At 39.0% G+C, this 17,204-nt stretch overlaps 1 protein-coding gene across 2 annotated transcripts in view; it reads right to left on the reverse strand.

Annotated features, from left to right (window-relative positions):
• DTWD2 (DTW domain containing 2) overlaps positions 1-15,372 on the reverse strand; it is a 75,417-nt gene extending 60,045 nt beyond the window's left edge. Inside the window, exon 1 of one of the 2 annotated variants that reach the window (XM_017807360.1) lies at positions 15,118-15,372. In XM_017807360.1, coding sequence (XP_017662849.1) covers positions 15,118-15,203 — 86 coding nt within the window. In that variant the 5' untranslated portion in view covers positions 15,204-15,372. Of the gene's footprint in view, positions 1-9,939; positions 10,050-15,117 lie in introns of those variants that run through there. The other variant, XM_017807361.1, reaches the window with a different exon arrangement.
• Positions 15,373-17,204: the final 1,832 nt, after the last annotated feature.

Raw genomic sequence — 17,204 nt, forward strand, 5'->3', positions numbered from 1 at the left:
CCAAACAACATGACCATAAAACTGACCAACTGAATACAGGTTACCATTGTATTCAATAATATCATTTCCAGGAGACTTTCCTGGTTGTTGTACAGTCAACATAACATAGCTAAGTTAGCAGAGCACACTTCTTCTTGCCACAAGGCACTATCAACACAGCAAGCCTGGCCACGGTATAAAGAGGCATGATATACAGCAGAGCCATCCAAAAAGCAATACAATATTTTCAGACAAAAACTGCCTTTGAACTGATCTAGTATTCCACTGAAACTATCATGGGCAAGGGCTGCAGCAATGGTAAGGGGTCAGAGATATACCAGAGAAGAGGTACAGAAAGAGGTACAGAAAGATATTCTGAAAGGGGAGAGCCATCTCCCTGCCTCTCAACAAGACATACACTACTAATGAGCAGCTAAGAGATCACAGAAAAATTTCCTAGCATTCAGATACCCATGGCACCACCTCTCAGCAGTTCTCCTGCTCCTACATTCTATGGTGAGAACATACATCCCTTGTCATTTTCTTTTCTGCTCTCAGCATTATGGTCTCCTGATCAAAACCCTGATTATGTTTTACATCATATTCACTGAAGATTTCTCCTTCCATTTGAAAACTGTTGCCTTCCTGTAAATTTGAATAATCCTGGGCCTCTGCCCAGACCACTGGACTTCAGAAAACCCAAAAAAAGAATAAGGTAGTTAATTGGTAGAGGTATCAAGCAATACCAGTAGAGACCAAGTTCAAAAACAAACACTATTTACATCTGTTCCATGAACATGTATCACAGGATGGAGGGGGGGGGGAGAAATTCACAGCAATAAAAAGTTAATAAAGCATGAAGATATGCTTTTTAGTTCAGAAAATCACAGAACCACTATTCCTATCAGCCACAAAATACCACTCTACAAGTGCCCTGTACTTATGCTGACTCCCAGGCACCTGTTATTCATTGCTCAGCTCTTCAGCACACAAATCTTGGGTTTGTTCTGAGCATGGTTTACTGGCACAATCACTACTTAAAAGAATACAAGCTGTCAGGCCATGCCAAGCAGCTCTCAGGTCTTTCAGTCTTCCTCAGTACCCTATGCATGAGTGCAGGTTTTACTGCTAGTGAACAACGATACAAACATGTTGGTGAGCAACAGATATAAAAACAAAAGCAAACCAAACAAACAAAAAAACTTAAAAAAAAAAAAAAAGCAATACACCATTATCCAGCTCCTAGTCTCAGCAGGAGAAAATAAAGCTCGGCAAGATAAGTGTTCAAAACAAGATCATAGACTATATGTGGTCCCACTTTAACATTTACTTTCAAAGCAATCCAATACATTTCAGGAATTATGTCCTGAGCTCTTACTGGGAAAAAAAGTGACACATCTGTCTGAAAAAGCAAAACCATAAGAAGTATCCACAACGTAAGCCTTCAAAGAAGATGTTGTGTTACTGCTGATTTTCAGCTTGGAGTTTTCTGTTGTTGACAGCTAGCCACCAGAAATGGATTTACATCTCAACTCATTTCTTTTTCAGCACCAAGCAATGATCAACTTGTAATGATTTTCAGTCAAAGTTCAGCTGGTCTGCTTTTGAACAACTGTAGCAAAACATTCGAAAAGCCTTACTTACAAAGACTACAAGATTTAATTCTTCCTAGATTTAAGACTAACATTGGACAAATGATGCAACACTCCAGCGGTGAGGGATTGAAAGTCACTTAGTTCATGACAAGCTCTGAGTTCTCCTTAAGGACAACCCTCCTATCTTTTGGAAAATTACATCAGTTAGTGCTGTAATTAGGCAAGTAAGTAAACACACATACATATCTATCTCTCTGTTTAGAAAATGTGTATTTGTAAAAATATCTAAAATTAGTGAAGAAAAAAATCCTTCAAGTATTTGGTAGCTTATGCATCATTCCAAACTTCCCTTCTATTTTGCATTACCATATTCTTCACAGTAGTTTGGAACACTAAGTAAATAGTACAACAGATTTTATTACCATCATCATCAGTAATAGCAGGAGTAGCAGCAGCACACTGCTATTGTGTTGTATCTAGAAAATTACCATTTAGGGATGAAGTGGCTTTTATGGAGAAGCTGGTAACACTAAAGTGACAAGCAATTATATTAGGAGTATTTTCAATTAGTTTAGACATTTCTTTAGAGATTGACACTATAACAGAAAGCAACAGGTTACCCAACAAAATCAGAGATTCAAAATCAGTAGATTCATTAGCACAGCTTCTGTATAAATGCTCCACGTGTGAGCTATCTTCAATGAATCTTCTTTCACATATTTTCATGCTGAGGGTAAACAGACAAAAATCAGTATATTTCAGAAATGTGGGCAAAAGCAGCACAGACCTTATTAAAGGCTTTTTAGTTGTGCAGTGTTCTCATGCGTCCATTTCCCAAGGCAAATAACCTTTTTGCCTGACCAGTTAAATCATAAATAAAGGACAAACAAGTAAGTTTGGGGATTTTTTTAGCCTGGAATGTTCATGGCAGCTTTACAAGGTTAAACAGAACATATTCAACAAATATCTTCTAGTGCTTTAAAAAAGAAAAGGTACAAAGAAGAAAGGAATAAAATATTCACCCTGTATAATCTTTTGAACTTATAACATGTAAGAAGACTTTGGCAGGCTGCTTTCCTTGTAAACAACCTAAATTAACAAATCAGTAGGAGAACACTCTTTCAACTATTTCAAATGTTTCCATTAAAGTTGGCTGTGGTTTCCACTGTAACTAATAGGAGTAAGTTAAAAAAACCAGCATTTAGCTTATGCAGCACTGCAGTCATTACAGAAAGGCCAGGAAAGCCAAAAATTAATGAGCCTGAGATTGTTGACATTTTCATGCATCTTGGCTCTACAGTCTGGCAAAATAGCTGGCAATCTGACAAGCCTGATGCCAGACAGTTAGCAGAGCTTTAAATTTGTTGAAGAACTGAAGCAGTAATGGCATTTAAAGTGAGCCACTGAGACACTAAGAAGTTAAACTGAAGTCCTACATTGCCAGCTCTATAATTCCCAACCTGTTTCAGAAGTTTAGAGGCTATCACAAGGAAAGACAAAGCAGGAAAATTCTGTAACCAAAGTGACTTGTAGAAAAGCTCAGAATTTCCCAAGGGAGAGAGGAACCCACCAGTCCAAGAACAAAAAAGAAAAATAAATATTTCCAACAATACAGAGTCAGCATCTTGGGTCTGGTAGACTTGCAAGCCTGCCCCAAGAGCCTCTCCATGGAAGACCAGAAACTGTGGCTAGCCAGTCCTTCTCCCCCTCTCCTTCTCAGTCTGGTACCTCGATGTGAGGGAATACAGGCTCTTAACACTTCTTGCGCAATAAAGGTTCATAATGAATCCTGCAGTGGGGAAAGGCAGCTTGAAAAACTGAGGGATTAAGACACTCCAAGCAGAAGATGCTGACAGTACATTTCATCTGCACTCAGTGGTTCAAAAATAAAAACTTCTAACACTACATTTCCATGTCCCAGTTTATATTTTTTTTCAGTTTTGATTTTAAGTTAGTTTAAGTTACATGCATAGAATTCTCTTGTTCCAAAAACACTGACCATGTTTCAAGAAAACCAGCCTTTTTAATTCCACAAAAGCAATAGGCTTTTTAAAATCTGAAATTTAGGTCTCCCTATGCAATTTCACCTTAGTTAATATAGTAGTTTAAAGATGGAGCCTATTGACATGTATACTTTATTCATTAATAATAAAACAAGTCTGGATCCAAGTCTGAAGCAAGTAGATGAGAAAAGTGAGTTTAAAAAAAAGCTAAGTTCTGCACCAAGTGAAGTCAAGTGAATTCTTCAGTTGATTTTTAATGAAAGCAGACTCAGTACCCAGGCATCTCTCAGAAGTTAAAAGAAGAAGTTCTTGTGTTTCTCAGTCCATGACACAATGCCATATCCTGTCACTTACAGCTATGAATTTTAGCTTTTTTTTTCAGAAATAGAAAATAATTTTAAAAAATCAGTTAAATTAAGGTATTGCTCTAATTTATTATGGTAAAAGAGAATACACGACAGAATGCTCATTCTAAATTATATTTAGCACTAACATAAAAGTAGATACCTTCTATCAGACAAAACTTCTTTAAAGAGTACATACTCTTCTTAAAAGATAGATTCTCTGTAGTTTATCTTCAACTGAATGTAAGCAAAAATACAGTTAACAAAGCTTCCAGTATTTCCTAAAAACTATGAGGAAAATGGTTAAATTTTCAGTTGAAGCATTCTAGTGTATTATTAACTTCTGCCATACATGGTAGAAGAATAGAGTTGTGTTTATACATTCAGAAAACTTCAGTGTATCTTAACATTATAACACCCTATGCACAAAGGCAGTTTGCAAACAGTGTTCTGTTCAGAAGCCTTCATGATGCTGCTTCACTGTAAGAGCACTAGAAATGCTACACTACACTCTAGTGTCCTTTTTCTGAATAGCGGCACTTTTGTTGAACACACTGGTTTTTGCTCTAGCACCAATATTTTTAAAAAGCAGTCAACTGGTTTCCTGGTATAATATAACACAATAATGTATTTTAAAACATTATACCTGTTATTTAACTGTAAAAGGTTATTATATTTCATCAAAACATGTTTTTGCTAAATACAGAATATTTCATTTATTTAACCAGGCATAAAGTTCATTAAGCCATTCTAAAGCTTTTCGGGGATACTGGAAGATGCTGCTTTTAAGGTAGGTAATCCATTAAGCACAAGTGCTTTTTAAATGCTGAATATAGCAGTCACCACATCAAACCTCAGAACCATATTGATTTGTACCACTCAAGGCACTTTGCAGGCTGCATGTCTTGAGAATAATACCTTACAATAATGCTTGCTTTTAAATAAGAAAGCTAGAAGTCCACTGCATAGATGAAACTTTCTTATGTAACTTGAAAACACCATTTTTATAACTAATGAAGTATATTTAACAAGCATGTTTGTAAAACTTAATAAAAACAAGGTTAGACTGCACCCGAGTACCTCATTAAGAGACTGACAGGAATAAGAAGGACCACAACAGTTACAATTTTGCACTGAGGAAAACAGCATTGCTTGATCTGAAAGGCCACTGGTATTAACTTAGGCAGAACACAGCAGTACAAAGTCATAAACGGACCCATAAAATAACTCAGAATTGGACAGATTTGGACTGAAACCAGGACTAATTTCAAAGGACTTGAACCACCTGATCTGAGCGTTCTAAGAGTAGAGGCTCACCAGGCAATGAGCATTTAACCCCTCTCACAAAGCGTAATTCATTTTTTCTGAAGCTGAAACACAGCTACACTCTCGTTAACAGACAGGATACACTTGACATCTTCTCCCACTAGGGGATGCTGCTGGTCCCTGCTCAGCCCGCTGCCCACCTTTGCTGCAGGGTGGTTCCTTCGCTGACAGTGCTGCATGGGTTCGTTCCGCCCTGGGCACAGAGTTTTCAATGTGCTGAGTTTCAGGAGTCTCCTCATGACTAGACAGATGTCAACGTCTCTCTGAGAGGCAGCTCTAACCTACAGCAGTACAGCAATTGCTCCGTCCACCTGGCTTCACCTGCTGGCTGCGTAAGTCTTCACCTTGCCAACCTGGGCACCAGGAGCATGTTCAACAGCTTTGCACGCAGCATAAACCCCCACGAAAACCTCTCCTACTTTGAACTGTCAACTGTTTGAGGCCAACAGCCCAGGCAGCTCTCTCTGTTGGTTTTGTAGACCTATTCATCCAGTCTGTATCCTCCCAGCTTGACTACCAGGATATTGTAGAAAACTGCAGAATGTTCCCTTAGTATTCCTATCCACTCAGACAAATGTAACCACCTCTGCTCCAAAAGCTGTCATCATGGTTAGATACTGTTAAATCCATTAACCAGTCTGTCAAAGAAGGTGGGCACTCCTGCGCCCTACACCCACTTGTTTTAGTGGTACATGACTTCAGACCTCTGATACTGCCCTTACTAAATTTCTCCTCTGACTCCTCTCCAAACAGCTACATAATCTGCACTTGCAAACAGGAACTGAACACAAAACCAAAGCAGTAGCTCATAGCAGAATTATATTAAAGGATAAGTAACTTAACAGGGTTTGCCAGATTATATCCACTGTACCATTATAAATATCAAAAATATTATTAAACCAGTTTTAAGCTTTAAGATATTTAGGTGTCTAGATCCCTTTAAAACTACTTGAGTTTAAAACACGTTCACCAGCATCCCTGCTTCAGTTTTGTCAGGCATGAAGGGGCTATACATATAAGTAGGCTTGTTGTACACTGTGGGTTTTCTTTTAACCTACTTGAATATGGCATATTCTAAAAGGCACTTAAAATCTACTTAATGTACTGCATTAGCTGCCTGCTTTCTCATATATTACGGTTGTTAAAAGAACTTAGATGTTCATGAAGAATTTGACATAGATCTCCAGGAGAATCAGCACATTTGTTATTTTAATGAAGGAATTCCCTATTAAAGGGTACAATTAACACGCTCTTCTATTAAAGATACCAAAACACATTTAAACTCTAAGGATTTTACAGGCTTAAAACTTCATTTGATGAAAACTCTAACAAAGAGAGTTTCTAAAGTTTCTGAATCAAATTCTAATAAATACAGAGAAAAAATTAAAGGGCTTATTTCCAAATTGCTCAAGTGTAATATTGAATTCAGAACTATAAGGAAAAATAAATTCCATACATTATAAAACTGAAGTGGACCACTACTATTGTTCCATACGCATAACAAACCATAAGAACCCCCAAATCACCCTTTTTTTGAGAATTCTTCTTTATAAACTACCACCCACTTGATTTACCATTTTATAGTCATTAGAAATATGTGTTAACAAAACTAGACTTATCTCTGATTAACTTTTGTGGCAGTGGATTTCCTCAGACTGTTTACCTTCCTTAATAAGCCTATAAACTCTAGGTGCTTTTTGGGTAAAGTGTATTTTCTTTCCACTATCTGATATGAGCATCAAAATACTGAATTCTTGAATATTTCACATCCACTCCAATTTGATCCATTTATTCTCTCCCTAGTGCACAATTCACCTATTTTCAAATTCATTAAACTGGACTTCTGAAATAAACAGAAATGTTGAAGTGCTGGTACTAAACAGAAATATAGGGAAGAATGCCTATTTTATGATACCATAAGAAAAAAAAAATTTTATACCCAATATTGTAAGGGTGTACAAGTAGATACTGTTAATTCATACAAGTGTGCATTTAAAGGTGATCCTTCTAAAATGTAAGAAGCATGCACACTCAATTTTATTTAACATTTCTAACCTTTTGGTTGACTGCTTAAAAAGGAAAAAAGGCCAAAAAAACCTCTCAAAAATTGTATTATCAATTATTAATATATCAACAATTAAGAAAAACATGTAGAAAGAAATAAATTAAGTATTCAACTACTCATTAGGTAAGAAAAATTCATGTTAATTTTACAGCATAGATAATCTACTATCTGCTACTGTTGTGTCAGAAGAGCCAGAACTTATTTGATCCATTTTTACACAGCTCAGTAAGACAAAAATGCTCAGCATTTTTATACAGCAAGGACATATTAACCCTTCATGTGACTAAGCTAATACAGGTGGACATTCATAAGGAGCTAAACTTGAGATTAAATAAAAATCACCTGTTACAGACAGTTTGCAAGTCTTCAATATTGATATGCTCAATAGATTTAGGAACTGAGGACATGAATTTAAAAAGAAATTCTTATCATAAATTTTAGCCATCATCAGAGTAACTCATAAATGCTATGTAGAAAGATGGAGGAAAAAATAGCTGAGGACTATCTCTTAGAAGCCAAAGGAGAGCTATGCAACCACTACACTGACACATCCAGGAGTCTGAAGTTGGATTATTTGTTCCAAGAAAAAAGCATTACAGACTGATGAAAAACATTTCAGCAGAGCTCGCAAAGCAAAAGTACCACTCTGGTAAAGCTATAAAAGTGCCAAGTAAAAACTGCATCCCCTGCTCAGAACACTGTTTGACTTTAAAGAAACGAGAATATGACACACAAGTGCATCGCAAAGGCTAAATCTGGATGGCAGATCAGATGGTGGAATGAAATACAGTCACTATAAGGAAGAGAGAAGACTCCAACAACCACTTTCCACAGCTGAAATGGAAAACAAAAAAAAATTCATAAATGAGAGACAACCAAAAAAACAGGTGGACGAAGTCAAATCACCCTGATAATTCAGCCTCAGGGTAGTCAGGAAAAAAACCAAACACCTAAGACATTCTAGGCATACAGTTTCAAGAAGGGAAGGAGGTTTGAGTGGTGCACCTGAAATCACAGGAAAGCTTGTTTCTTTTAAAAAGTGAAACTCAGACTGAGGCAAAAACAAAAGAATATGAAAAAAAAACAGGGTAACTGAAAAGAATCTGACTGAAGACCATATTAGTCACAGGAGGTTAAGACAAGTTCTGTAGTACTTTTACATCATAAACAATGCTAAAATATGTCAGAGTTGGCTCTTCTCAAAAGGAGACAGCACTGCAGGTGAAATTCACCTATGCCAATATCAGATGTAAGCCTCAGAAACTACATGAAAAATCACTGGATTTGCTGCACTTAAACCAACTTTTATTTGGGTATATGGATAACAGTCTTCAGCTCTCACCTAATTTTCTAACCCCCCAGAGAGTGAAAAGTGAAGTTCCTTTTCTTAGGTTTTTGCTTTGTGTTATGTTTATAAAAATCAACGGCAATTCTTGTAAAGCAACCACTGGTATTTTTAGTATTCTTTATGATTAAATTGGGAAGGCTTGATCAATGCTGAAACATCTTTGGCTTCCCTTATAACACACTACCATCCCCAAGGCAAAGTTGTACTTGGTGTAATTACAGAAAAGCCAATCAAAGGTACTAGAGTCACTTTAATTAACAAGACTATTCTCCGCTGCAGTTCTTGTCTCTGGTTGTGTTTCTATTAGCCTATAGTTGTCTATAGTCAAAACTATGTGGCCAGTCATATTCTTTTTCTTTTTTTTAATGCCAGATCAAAATGCATGCTAACCAAGTCAGCTGAGGCACAAAATAAGCGGCCAAAAAATACCTTTGAAATTTAGCCCAACAGAAATAAGTAACATTGAAGTCACAAAATTTTTAATTCACCAACAGTTCTGGCACCACTCATTACTGCTAATACAGGCTAAAGAAAGAGCAGCATGAGAAACTACTGCACATACAGTAACTGCTACACGCAGACCAAAATTTAACAACGTTAGCTTTACATTTATAACTCTAACCAAGAGAAGACACAGAATTTAGTGTGCAACCAACAATCATTTAAAGCAACATTAATAAAAGTATGTTAAGATTATAAGAGGCACTGAACTTCAAAACTAATGCTTGGTAATTTTTCCACTTAGCTTCTCTTCTTAAAATGTGGTACACATTATTTATATCCTGTTCATCAATTTCAAACAAGTTACATCTTAATCTTTTTTACTGCATCCAACCTGGCTAAGAATGTATAAATCAAGTATCAAAAAAGAATACAGTCATGGGAACAGAGCCCTTCTTGCCATTTGCATTTGCTATGGGGCTGACAAAGCCCCAGAGAAGGGTCAGACATCTGATCTACACCATGGTCTCTCTTACTTTCTCAACTGCCTATATACCTATGCTAATGAAAATGGATACATATTTACATCTCTACCCTTAGATATTAACTTATTTATATAAAAATCACCCAACAACAGGAATAAACACTTATTTTATATTCACAGTAAGATGAGAAATCTTTGCCAAATACTTCTAGTTATTTTTTTAAAAAATTCAACCTATAGGTGAAAAGGCCCATAACTATTTTATCAGGCTTATCTGTGTTGAAAGCAGCTTCCATAAGCCTCATTCCAATTAAGGAATTGGGGGATGAGGGGAAATCAGTGGATGTTGTTTACCTCAGCTGCAGTAATCCTTCTGACAGTGTCAGCCTCCCATAACATCCTCCTAGACAAGCTGATCAAGTACCACTTAGATAAATTGGCAGGAAGGAGAACTGGTTCAACAGCTGGGTGCTGCAGGCAGGACCAGAGGGACAAAGTCCAGTTGGAGGCAAGCTGCTAGAGGAGTATTCCAGGCATTGATATTGGGGCGAACACTACTTAACCCCTTCATTATTGACCTGGATGATGGGACAGAGTGCACCCTTAGCAGGATCACAGACAACAGAGTAGCGAGTACATGGCTGTGCAGCCATCAGAGGTGCAACCGATGATAAATGAACCCTTCAAGAAAAGGTGGTTCAGGAAACAATGTAGGAAAATCACCAGTGTTATCACAAAGGAAGATGGACTTATTTCAATACGAAGGGGACTGGAAGAGGGACTTTGCTTTAGATAAACTGCTCTATGGGTCAACTGTTTGTCTAAATGGTCTCCCCTAAGAAAATCCATAGAGATTATTATCTCCCTGACCCAGCTAGACTAGCATGGAGAAAGTATTTATGTGGCTCAGCACAGTACAAAAGCTGAGCAAATGCCAAATGAGCTCTGAAAAGAGCAATGAGCTCAAGCTGGGTTCAACCCATGCACTCCTTTACAGTAATTTAAGAAGCACAGTGATAGCTAGCATATAGATACCAGTAATCACATTTCTATGATGATTCAATATCCTCTGTAGACTGCAACTGCCATATTGTGATTCTATTATGATTGTAGTATACTGCTAAATTAAAATTCATGTAACAGCAGATATCTTCTATTATACTTTCAATCTTTCCCCATTGGTACATCCAAAAGAACCTTACCAGGGAATACTGGCATCTGGCAGGACAGACCTTGACAGGCTGGAAGGAATTTCATGAAATTTCAGCAAAGTCCTGCATAGGAGGAAGAGCAACCTCAGGCACCAATACACTCTATGGAATCACTTAATACCAAATTATGAGATAGAGTCACTCCCTCCTGAAATCCTGCAAGATCCCTTCCAGTGACACAGTGAACCCACCTCTCCCAGTGAAGAAAAATAATTACCGGCACAACCTTGGTTTTAGTTGCTGATAAAGTAAGACTTCTCACCTGTTCCACCTCATCCTTTCTGTCTCTTGATGATGCACAAATTTAGCTCCTTCTAAACTCTGCAGAATCACCTTATTTATCCATGTAAAACATGCAAGTTTGATATGCAGATTCTCAGATACAGGCAATTGTAAACCCATTCTATGCATTTAACTACACTGGACGTGAGTAAATTCAGAAAAAATATTCCTCTGATTTAGCAGTCTTTAAAAGGGCTAATAACATTTTAAAAAATTTGCACTTGATACATCACTTAAGAACCTGGAACAATAAAACTCAATCAACTGATGCCTGTCACCTAATCTTGTGCAATTTTTTTCCTTTTTTTCAATGCAAACAGAATAGGAAATGCATGAAACCTTTTAGAAAAATATCCTACAGAACTATAAGTCACCTCTTACAAGTCAAAGACCCAGAGGAAAATATAATTTCAGTTACATAAGAAGTTTATTTATTTATTGATTACAAATCAATACTTTCAGGGATTGAAAAACTGCAATAAACTTAGAGCAGTAAAAATAAACGCCTTTAAAGTTCATTTCTAAGAACATAAAAGAAATCAAAGACTATGAAGCTATTTTTTTGCAACAGGCACTGCTAATGCATGCTAATTAATATTTATAATTCACGTTTTCACCTAAATACCATAGCAGTGTGCTATAAAGACACTGCATATATTTATTGTGTTGAAAAAAGCCCACATTGCTTTTCAGACTCAATCTTTATATGATTTAACAGAATTATTAACAAATATGTGACACTTATGTAAGAACGCTACATTTTTCCTCAAAGTATGAAGCAGCACTCTGTCATATTATGTCATTATCAATTTACCAATGCTATCAAGAGCCCTCAGACAGTACCCAGATTCAGCAGAATATCTGTAATATTTTAGATACAGGCAAAGGAAACATTTGTATTAAAGGATTAAAGTTATTCCTTCTCTTCCCCTCCCCTTGAAATACAAATACAGTACAGCAGTATATATCATAGAGACCCTGAGAACACACCAATTTTTATTATCCTAACTTTACAACATAACTCAGTCCTGCAAACAAAGAGGACTGTTTCCAGTGGGGCTCTGTGATGGCATACAGGAGACCTAGGAATCCCCAGAGATCATAAATTATATTCAGTTTAAAATCTTAATTTCTCCTGAAAACATTTCCCAGAAGTTCTCCTACTACAATAAAATTCTGCATATGCACAATCAAGATCTGTGGCAAGAAATCATTAAGGTTCTTGTTTAAGGCTCTTGTACTACCAAAAGGTTCTTTCCTTAAATGCACACAATGTATCTAGAAAACAGTGAAATCTGACCCACAGAAGGACACTCTTTCAAAATGTTATATTGCTCTCAGTGTCACACCACAAAATCAAATTGTTGTCCTACATTACTTCAGTTGTGGGGCCTGCCTCATTTTGGTTTTCAAGTTAACAGCAACTAGGAAACTATACTCAGCGTATTCTCCTATTTAAATGTTTGGGTGTGGGGCTTTAACTTCTGAAAGCAAATAGTCAGCTATGAAAGCCTTAAGAAGGTATCAATTCAAAGTTTATCACCACCTACCTTTTGGTTTTGGCAGACAGAGTATGTATTAAATTGTATCCTCAAGAATAAAACAGCATAAAGTCAACTGCATATACTTCACTCACATCAGCTGTTTGCCATCTCAAACACCAACTACAAGCTGGGTAATTTTACACGTTTTTTTTTAAATTGGCACTTACACACAAACACCTTCAAAATGTAAAATCTCATTATCTTATTTCACTCAAATTCTCCACCATAAGCTATTTCAAATAGTTGTATTTTTTCCACAACCATCACAGGCAATAGAAAGTCTCAAATACTTAATAGTTAGAAACATTCTGTTCCTTCAGGATGCTGAAGTCACTTATATTATCCAAAATGAAAACTTATCTACTATACACCCACATTTCTATTGACATTTTGACTGCCAGAGTACTTGGTTAAAAAATTGTCAATCAGGTGTCTTGCCATATTTTTAAAAAAGTCAGAACCTGAAGTCGGTCCCCATGAGGAACCACCATAAAGAGAACCCATTCTTCCATGCTTTTGCATTGAATTCAGATCATCATGACAACTAAGTCACAGTCATTAAGGTGCTAACAGTAAAAATCTATAGTTCAGTTTATCTATAGTCAGATAAACATACCTGGCCCCAGCCAACAGGATAACATTTCTTCCCATGATGTACCCTAAGTCATAGCCTTACTCTGCTCAGCAATTCTGCACTTCTACTCCAAGTCATGCCACAGAATGTCATGCTCATTGAAAAGCATAATTTAGTCATACTCCCGAGGAAGAGAATGGAGAAGATACACTGCAAAAATACACTGTGTTCACAATTTACTCATGCATAGTCACCTCCACCAAAACTTCAATTAAAAAATGCCACTTCCTTTTTTTCTTAAAAAGTAAGCAACTCTGTTGTCTTTTCATCCTCCTTGGTTTTTCTGCCCCTACATTTCCTTCATTGTCTGTGCTCATTGTACCCATGCTCTTCACAGCAGGTGTAATTCATTCACAGCTCTTCAGAAAACCAACTACTACATGGTATTGAGGAGCTGAGTAAATACTTTCCATCAGATTTACCACAAAAGTCTATTCTAGAAATCATTTCTGAAGGTGACTGATCAGAGAATCTGTCCAAAATTGAAGGAACTAGGGTAGAGGTCATGAAACACAATGACAAAAAAAAATCAACAGTAATGAACAGTACACTATTGGCATTTTGAAAGTGCTCAAGGTTAAACACCTCCGTAAGGAATGACAGTGGGTTAACTCTCATTCGGTGGTTTCTTGATGTGTCAGGACTAGAAATGGAAAGCAGAAAACAACTAAAAATAAAAATCTTCAACAAATAAAACTGTTTGTGTGAACAGAAGCTACAATTAAAAATATGGTTAGTGGACTCTTGCAAAAAGTAGAAGAAGAATTGGCATGGCTTTTGCAAAAGGAAATCCTGCTTTTCAAAACTATTTAAGATCTCTGAAAGAGTCAATAAATACAGCGGTGAGGGTGCTGTAGTTGTCAAAATCAACTTTGGCTTTCCAAAATACTTCCCAAAGTCCCTTTCCAAAAGGTTACAAGGAAGCTAAGCAGCCATAGCATGAGGAACGGTCCTATAAGCAGAAGAACATTAGCCAAGGTATAAATCTGGCTGGCTCACTCATATCTTATATACTGTGTGGAGGGGAGGAAGGTAGAAATCATAACAAAAATAAACCAAAAGGTAATTCCCTCTGATCTGGGGTTTGTAGGCCTGGGGTGTCTTCCTGCCAGCCTGATGTTGCTGACACAAGAACTTTACATGGGTTCAAGGGGGACTGGAGAAATTCACACCAAAAAAAACCAAAAAAACCCTATGTCTACTGCGACATACAAATACACACAACACCACATCCAGTTCAAGAAGTTATTTGAGCTACAAATCACTGGAGAAAAAAAAAGGGCAGCAAAAAGCAAGTGTCCTGCATCTGTTCTTTGGGCTTCAACTACTGCCTATGACTACTTTTTTCAACACTGAACACTTAAAAATATTATGACTTGCATAGAACATATTTTTTTATGACAACTTATATACAGGAATCTTACAAAAAATAAGCTCCTGAACTCTGACACTTTAGCAAAATTACATGCCTTTCTACTTGTTTCACCAATTAACAGAAACAGAAGAAATCAGTGCAGGTGCTGGGAATCTTTTCCTTTGGCTGTTATGCACAGTGAAGGAACATCTGACATCCTGCCACTCACTCTAATAAAAGGACATATGTACAAAGACATAAAATCAGGTTACAAGATATTTCCATAACACCAGAAGTGACTGCCTGCTTTAGAAAGATACCCGAATTCACAACAAGTTGTATTAACCCCTCCATGCCCCGGTGCTTGACTGGATTTCAAAATTAGCTGTAAAGTTGTTAGATAAGGGTAGTTTCTCGTTTTCTTTTCACAAAGCACCAAGGACTGCCCAGCCCTGCTGAAGTCTCTGCGTGGCACTGGGGTGACGCACCTTCCCCCTCCCACCTCACCTTTTGCTCTTCAGGTGTGTTCGTACAGAGAAAAGGTGTAGCACTCCCTGACGAGCCTCTATAAATTCCTTGCCACACTCCGTCATTCCCCCTCCATAAGAAAGTTACTTCATGCCATGATTTTGTTACACACGAGGTGCGCACATGCTCTCAGCACACGATGCCTTCAGGACAAGAGGCAACGCGCAGAAACTGATGCACATTGGAAGTTCCACCTGAACATGAGAAAGAACTTCTTTGCTCTCCACTGGAACAGACTGCCCAGAGAAGCTGTGGAATCTCCCTCACTGGGGATGTCCAAGGGCCATCTGGACACAATCCCGTGCCACGTGCTCTGGGATGACCCTGCTGGAGCGGAGAGGTGGGACCACATGCCCTCCGTGGTGCCCCCCAGCCCGGCCCATCCGTGACTGTGCGATGCCACACGCGCTGCTGGGCGGGCAGGCCCCCGCTGACACCGACCCGCTCGGTGCGGGTGTCCCCGGGGGCGGCTCCGGCCCCGCCGCGACACCGACCCGCGCCCGCCCCGTGGCCTCGGCGCGGCCCCGCGCCCCCGTCACCTGCAGCGCCCGCACTCGGGCCGCCTCTCGCAGAGCTCCACCGGCAGCTCCCAAAGCCCCTCGCAGCCCTCGCCCTCCTCCTCCTCCTCCTCTCCCGGGGCCGGGGCCGGGGCCAGGCCCGGGTCCCCCCCGCCGCTCCCCTCCATTGCCGCGCGGCCGCCGCCCGCCAGGGGGCTCCAGGAGGGCGCCAGAGGAAGGGGGGCGCGCACCTCCCGCGCTCACGTGTTGGGAGGCGGCACCGCCCCTTCCCGGGGCTCGCCCAATGGGGGCGCGCGGAGCGCCGTCCAATGGGGAGGCTCCGAGGGGAGCCTCGCCATGCCCGGAGCGGCCGGCAGGGGGCGCTGTGGGCGCGCGGCGCTCCCGGAGAGTGGCGATCCTTCCCGGAAATGAGGAACGAGGAACGGGGACCTGCCATCGGCTGCCGCTGCGCTCACCACTGCCCTCACCTGCGCGGGTATTGCTGCCGAGAGAGAGCGAGATATCAGCCAAGGGCTGGAGCCCCCAGCGCCCCACTGAGCGCGGATAACCAGCTTCTGGTGCTGGTGCCCTTGGAGGTGGAGATCGAAATTCTAGTAGCGTTTTTTTATTAAAAACCCCACGAACTTCTGGTCGTTAAGTGCTTATCTGACCGTTTTAATTGGTATTTTGTTCCAAGTGGTGCAGAGTAGGGGTTTGAGAGTTCCCATGCCCGTGGATCCCTTTTACCCTCCCTTGGGCTCTAGGACAGTTCCTGCAATACATGCATAAATGTAAGTTTATACTGTGATAATTAAGGTAGATCTGTTAATAAGGTGCTGATATTGGAGTCTGTTATACAGTACAATAAAATTCAACTTCAAAGTCATTGCCGTTTACATTAGAAATCTACTGAAATACAATAACCAGTAAATCTCCACAGGACAGATTCTCTCCTGAAATTAATAACTGCAGATGATGGCCAGTTGTGTTGTTTCCTGTTTTCTGTTCTGCATCCAAAATAAACTCTGTTGCGTTTATGTATTTACAATCTTCAGAGCCACTTGATGCAATTCAGGCCTCCTGGTATTAGTTGTATGCACAATATTAATGTGGTTTTGCTTTTAGGTTGTGTATTTTTGTACCATAGCTTTGTATTTGTAGCTCAAGCTACAAATAAATGCATTTTCTTGTATAGACATTGGAATGCATTTTACTCACCAGGTAAAAAAAGAGTAAAAATCAGAGCCCAGTGATTCTGAAGCTAGCTGTTTATTTACATACTGTAAATTTAAAAATTAATACATAAGGAGGTAAGGAAAAGGAAAGTTACTTACTGCTAGAATTATAGGCCCCTAATTTAGGACAGGGGGACTAGTGTAGGAGTGGGAGAGCTGAAACTTTCTTATTAAGCTGAAAGCCTTATCATAAGGTGAATTGTTATAACTTACAAGCAGTTTATTTAGGCTGATTATTAGAAATAACACAGCTGTAGTGGATATGAGAAGGAGTATTGATGTCTTTGTGCAGAGTCACTTTTCTACTTCCAGCTTACTAAGAGTCCCCATGGTA

Source organism: Lepidothrix coronata, unplaced genomic scaffold, assembly GCF_001604755.1.
Source record: "Lepidothrix coronata isolate B3197 unplaced genomic scaffold, Lepidothrix_coronata-1.0 Scaffold18, whole genome shotgun sequence".
In the NCBI taxonomy this organism is placed as follows: domain Eukaryota; kingdom Metazoa; phylum Chordata; class Aves; order Passeriformes; family Pipridae; genus Lepidothrix; species Lepidothrix coronata.